Source organism: Oncorhynchus mykiss, chromosome Y (genome assembly GCF_013265735.2).
Source record: "Oncorhynchus mykiss isolate Arlee chromosome Y, USDA_OmykA_1.1, whole genome shotgun sequence".
NCBI lineage: Eukaryota > Metazoa > Chordata > Actinopteri > Salmoniformes > Salmonidae > Oncorhynchus > Oncorhynchus mykiss.
Window position 1 is genome coordinate 30,817,529 of NC_048593.1, and position 6,793 is coordinate 30,824,321.

At 45.9% G+C, this 6,793-nt stretch overlaps 1 protein-coding gene across 1 annotated transcript; it reads left to right on the top strand.

The window, feature by feature from the left end:
* Positions 1–316: 316 nt before the first annotated feature.
* Positions 317–5,325, top strand: LOC110510022 (monocarboxylate transporter 8). The gene is given in 6 exon segments (XM_036968236.1): positions 317–847; positions 849–949; positions 1,111–1,576; positions 1,824–1,970; positions 3,599–3,827; positions 4,429–5,325. Coding segments are annotated over 6 exon segments (1,659 nt in total). The 5' UTR covers positions 317–445; the 3' UTR covers positions 4,743–5,325.
* The last annotated feature ends 1,468 nt before the right edge of the window (positions 5,326–6,793 follow it).

Here is a 6,793-nt window from a genome sequence, read left to right on the forward strand (position 1 = left end):
TCCGAAAAAAATATTGAAACTGAAGTCGAAAACTGTGATTATTTTTAAAATAATCGAACTGATACCGAACAGACCTCATACAGCGCTAATGGCTCAGCACTAATATTTGTATTGTGCTGTATTTTACTTGTTTTATTCAGATTTTTGTATTTTGTCATTGAAATTGTACATGCAGTGCTCCCTTGTGAAAGAGACCCTGGTCTCAATGGTGACTCCCTGCTTAAATAAAGGTCAAATATGACCATGACGCTTCTTCGTTGTGGTTAATGATTGAGCGTAACACTTGCTATCTTTACTCTTTGCTCACATCCTCTGTGATGCCCATGCAGCAGCATTGATTTGGATCATTGGTTCATGCTGGGAAGCTAAGACATCCTGCAGGGATATGAACACAATGTTGATGGGAAAATGAGAGGTCTGATAATTGGAGACAGCATCTCAGAGGATGGAGAGCCAAAAAACACAGTCTGAGAAACCTGATCCAGGCCTTGCACAGTCCTTAGGAACATATTTATCATATTACGAGCATGAAGAAATGAAAAGAGATGGCAGTCGTCCTGACAGTGAGACAGAGGAAAACAAGGACTCATCATCTCAGATTGTCTCATGTGCCCATGCAGATTCAGCTCCCGACCTGGAGTGGTTCCCAGAGGGACGGTTCGTCTGGCTTGTTGTCCTGGCAGCCACCTGGTGCAATGGATCAATCTTTGGGATTCAGAAGTCTTTTGGAATCATACATATGATGCTTGTTAAAGCTCACGAGGACTCAAATAATGACGTTTCTCAGTTTGCAATAGGTGAGAGGAAAGTTTTGCTTGGGTACCTACAGTATTGTTCAGACAACACTGAATAGTTGATCGATTCACGTTGATCACGTTGGCTGCAGGGTGACGGCCATTTGTGGGGCCCTTGTGGCTTTCTTGGGACTTCTGACAAGTTCATTCACCATGTAACTTAGGATGCTTCTTTCTAGCACCTTTTCTTCAATAAATTACTGTACAAATTAAAACGGGTTAATCTGAATATCCTAGTGATATATTTTAAATGAATTTTCAAGAATTTTAAGTCTTTTCATTATATTGCTGCTGTCACTGTGTATTTCTCTCCAAGGTCGTTAGGTTTGTGGTACTTCACCTATGGGGTTCTGTTTGGCTGTGGCTCCTCCTTTGTCTTCTTGCCTTCTCTGGTGACCCTGGGACACTACTTCCCTCAGCGCCTCGGCCTGGTCAACGGGGTGGTGATGGCAGGCAGCAGTGTTTTCTCCATAAGCCTGCCTGCCCTGCTGGAGGAGGTGGGGACACCGCTGGGCCTCAGCACCACCTTTCAGATCCTCAGTGCCCTCATGCTAATCCAGGCAGCCCTGGCATTCTCCTTCTGCTCACGCCTTTACCACAGGAATTTGTCCACTAACACGGCCCAGCTTTCATCTGCCAACCTGAGCAGTGGCTGGCAGCAGGGCCTGACACAGACCAGGAGGTACTGCAACCTGGGAGTGTTTCACCTCCCTAATTACAGGGTGTGGGCTTTTGGGGTGGCTACGGCTATGCTGGGCAACTTTGTGCCCTACATTTACCTGGTGAGTTAGCTGTGTAATTATTAAACATTTTATCATTTAGGACGGGATTTAATCTGAGGCGTTTTGTGGAACACGTGACATTTAAAGGTAATTTCCGATTGATCTGACATATGCACCTTTAACTTGAATGCAATCTCTACGAACTTCCCATTCCCTTTTTGAACTCTGGCCTTACCTTTTGTTAATACTGATTGTTCGACAATACCTGGCCAGTGGTTCAGTGTATCCTACTGATGCCTCTTATCAGATGAGTTTTGTGGAGGAGCAGTTTGTGGAGACGCCAGTGAAGGAGTGGGTCCTCCTGGTGTGTATCGGGGTGACCTCCTGCGTAGGACGCCTGCTGTTTGGCAGGGTGGGAGACCTGCTCCATGGGGCACGCAAGATCTACCTTCAGGTAAACCACATCCAACAGAACATACACTACATGACCAAAAATAAGTATGTTGACACCTGCTTGTCAAACATCTCATTTCAAGGTCATGGGCATTAATATGGAGTTGGTCCCCCATTTGCTGCTATAACAGCTCCCACTCTTCTGGGAAGGCTTTCCTCTAGATGTTGGAACATTGCTGCTGGGATTTAATTCCATTCAGCAACAAGAGCATTAGTGAGGTCGGGCACTGATGTTGGGTAACTAAGCCTGGCTCGCAGTCGGCATTCCAATTCACCCCAATTCATCCCAAAACCCAGATTCGTCGATCGCACTGCCAGATGGTGATTCATCACTTCTGACAACGCGTTTCTACTTCTCCGATGGCGGCGAGCTTCACACCACTCCAGCCGAAGATTGGCATTGCGCATGGTGATCTTAGGCTTGTGTGCGGCTGCTCGGTCATGGAAACCTATTTCATGAAGCTCCCGGTGAACAGTTATTGTGCTGATGTTGCTTCCAGAGGTAGTTTGGAACTCGGCAGTGAGTGTTGCAACCAAGGACAGACTTTTTTTTTACGTGCTACGCGCTTCAGCACTCGGCTGTCCCGTTCTGTGAATTTGTGTGGCCTACCACTCGTGGCTCAGTCATTGTTGCACCTGGACATTTCCACTTCACAATAACAGCACTTACAGTTGACTGGGGAAGCTCTAGCAGGGCAGAAATTTGACAAACTGACTTGTTGGAAAGGTGGCATCCGATGACATTGTCACGTTCAAAAGTCACTGAGCTCTTCAGTAAGGTCATTCTACTGCCAATGTTTGTCTATGGAGATTGCATGCATGTGTGCTCAATTTTTTACAAATCCACTCATTTGAAGAGGTGTGCACATGGATTTTCATAAAGGAAGTCAGAAAAGTAGCAGGAAGTATTCCAAAAACAACCTCAGGTACTCTTGACGGGGAATAGTAATTGAAAAGGAAAAGGAAAAGTATAACAGGTGCCAAGTTGACATTCAGACACCCTGGGGAAGGCGTAAGCCGATACACCTCTGTGTATTTTAATAATGACTTAGCCCACACTTTAAAGGCTTTATCATTTTCAGACCTGGACTTGGATTTTTTACGTCACTCAGCACCTATTTGTGTTTATCATTTTTGCTTTTGTTTTTCAAAAACATGGGACATGCGTCAAACACAAGGCACAACACATTTCTATCATCGGGGCAATGATTTGAGTGCTCCTTATTTTGTTTTAACTTGTTGAAATGCTATATAGATTAATATTCGTGTGTGTGGGTCTTTCATTAAAATGCTGTATACAGCATCATGCAGACATTATAAAGGGCCATATTTTTTCAAGTAAAACAAAGGCCAGTTGTATGCACTTTCTTTTGTAAAAACAAACATAATAGGTTATGTCTGGCCCGTGAATTCCTTGTGTTTTTTTAATATGGCATGTGCGCTGATTGAGTTTGACACTCCGTGGCATAGGAAGTACCGTGACTAGATAAGAGAGGAACACAGTCCTCCCCTGGATGGTGTAGCGACTGTACACTCTAAGGTTGTGCTTAGAACTAAATGTTGAACAGGATTAGAATGAAATAGTGGTGTACAAACCTCTTTAACCCCGTCCTTGTCATCTTCCTCCAGGCAGGCTCCTTCATGGTGCTTGGCTTGGCGTCTATGCTGGTCCCTTTGTGTGTCAGGTTTGAGGGGCTGGTTGCAGTGTGTCTACTGCTGGGGCTGTGTGACGGCTGCGTCATCACCCTCATGGCCCCTGTGACATTTGAACTGGTGGGCCCCCAGAGAGCCTCCCAGGCCATCGGCTACCTGATGGGCCTAATGGCCCTCCCCATGACTGCCGGACCCCCCCTCGCAGGTCTCACCTCCTTTCGGACAGTAATTCAAATGGCCACTAACCCACTGTGTCATTGTCTCAGATACAAATTATTACTGTTTTGATGCAAAATGTCTGTATTATCCTGCATCCCTTGTGTAACCCTTACATATCAATTGGATATACACTGACCAAAAATATAAACACAACATGTAAAGTGGTGGTCCCATGTTTCATGAGCTGATGAGTATTTCTGTCTGTAATAAAGCCCTTTTGTGGGGAATAACTCATTCTGATTGGCTTGACCTGGCTCCCCAGTGTGGGCCTGGCTCCCCAGTGTCGGCTTGCCAAGTGAATGGGCCTCTGCACTCCCGGCTCACCCATGGCTGCATACCTGCCCAGTCATGTGAACTCCATAGATTAGGGCCTAATTGATTTATTTCAAATCGACTGTAACTCAGTAAAATCTTTGAAATTGTCACATGTTGCGTTTATATTTTTGTTCAGTATATATTAGTATCATCAGTACTGTATGCACATGAGCCTTATTGTAAATTGTTTCATGTTTCCAACTGTGTGAATCACCTTGAAGTGCTCCTCAATGGTGCCTCTCTGTGTGATAATGAGTTGTGTGTCTTCGCAGGGCTACTCCATGACCACTTTGGAGATTACCACATGGCCTTCTACCTGGCTGGGGTTCCTCCCATGGTCGGAGGTGTCCTACTCTTCTTTGTCCCGAATGTTCATCAATGCCTGCTGGAGGGCCAGCAGGAAACCCTCCCCAGACCCAGCCCTGACCTCCAGCTATCCCCTCCTGGCTCGGACCACCAGGCCCCTCCCATCCCTGGTCACCAGCTGCCCCCAACCAGCCCTGAGCTCCAGCTATCCCCCCCTGGCTCACACCACCAGTCCCTTCCCATCCCTGGTCACCAGCTCCCCCCAACCAGCCCTGACTAACAGTCCCCTCCCATCCCTGGTCACCAGCTCCCCCCAACCAGCCCTGACTAACAGTCCCCTCCCATCCCTGGTCACCAGCTCCCCCCAACCAGCCCTGACTAACAGTCCCCTCCCATCCCTGGTCACCAGCTGCCCCCAACCAGCCCTGAGCTCCAGCTATCCCCCCCTGGCTCACACCACCAGTCCCTTCCCATCCCTGGTCACCAGCTCCCCCCAACCAGCCCTGACTAACAGTCCCCTCCCATCCCTGGTCACCAGCTCCCCCCAACCAGCCCTGACTAACAGTCCCCTCCCATCCCTGGTCACCAGCTCCCCCCAACCAGCCCTGACTAACAGTCCCCTCCCATCCCTGGTCACCAGCTCCCCCCAACCAGCCCTGACTAACAGTCCCCTCCCATCCCTGGTCATCACCATCGCTGCCACGACTCAAGAATGTTGCCAACAGTAACCAAGTGAGAGGCCACTGCGGTGAAGACACTGACAAGTCAGAGATCCCATAAGATGTATAATGAGTGAAGTCTTGTTCCATGATATTCCAAGGGACATTTGTTATAAACATCATTAAACCACCAGTCTAAAGTTATTGAATTCTGAATAAGCTTTGTACTCCATGACCTATTTGCATATATGATTTTCTAACATTGTTGGCTTTAGGGCGGGGGCAGTCACTAAAATTTCTGAGGTAGCCACTTCTGTGAAACAACCTCACTGAGAAAGCCGTCATACCCATAAGGAGTTGGGGGGTTCACAAAGTCAAATTCATTCATACATGATATCAAATGGATTCACACATCATATTTGAGATACTATTAACATGGACCATAAAGCTATTTTATTATATATCGTATATATCAGAAACAAATGTGTAAAAATAATTTTAGGAATCTATTAAATATGGCCTTTTGCCATTATCTCAATAAAGTTTATAGCACAAAGATACTATATGTCAAATCAGGTAATGCCAAATGTCAGTCTGAAGGAAGTATATTCTTTGGAGTAATTGAAATACATCAGTGTGGTCCTCTGTAGTTCACTTGATAGAGCATACATGCTTGCAATACCAGGATAGTGGGTTAAATTCCCAGGTTCATGAGTGTTAGCTTTCAGTTATTGGTGTCACAACTGCTCCTGCTACGCCCTCTGGTGTTAATCCGGTGTCTACTTGCCCTGCAGTTACACTCTCTTCCTCTCCCTCTCTGTGTGATTGTGTGGTTGGAGACAGGTGTGCTGGAGTCGGAGCAGATCCAAACCAGCTTCAACTCGTTCCATAATCAAGACCTCTACAAATACTCAGTCCTGCCAGTTCCACTCTGCCAGATTGTAATCTCTGCTCAGTCAGCTCATGATTCTAGCCATGTATGATTATTAAAGATCCTGTTACTCTGCTGTGCCTGTTTCCCTGCCTGACACTGTTTATCCTCTCATTGCAGTCACCGCTCTGTCTCCTGTTCCACATCTCACCACCCAACTACCTTACTCTGGATTTTACTCACCACCACTACCTTGGATTCCCCTCAGGACCTGTTCACCCTGTTCTACTCAGCTAACTCCAACCTCAGTCTCCACATCTGGTTTTCTGCAACTCATCCGAGCTTCCCCGGATCTGCACTCCATATCTCTCTGTGTAACAATAAATATTTTGATTCATCACTGTTTCCTCATCTGAGTCTGCTTTTGGGTTCCCCTGTGTCCCTCCGCTTAACAATTGGTTCTCCAACCGTTCAAAAGCTAGAGCCAAATTCAAAGTAATATTTTTTTCTAGATGCGCTATATATACACTACCGTTCAAACGTTTGGGGTCACTTAGAAATGTCCTTGTTTTTGAAAGAAAAGCTCATTTTCTTTGGTCCATTAAAATAACATCAAATTGATCAAAAATACAGTGTAGACATTGTTAATATTGTAAATGACTTTTGTATCTGGAAACAGCTGACTTTTTAATGGAATATATATTAAAACATATATAATCAGCAGTTCCAAGGATGTGCCTGCAAGTGTACAGAGGTGTACAGAGGCCAATTATCAGCAACCAACATTCCTGTGTTCCAATG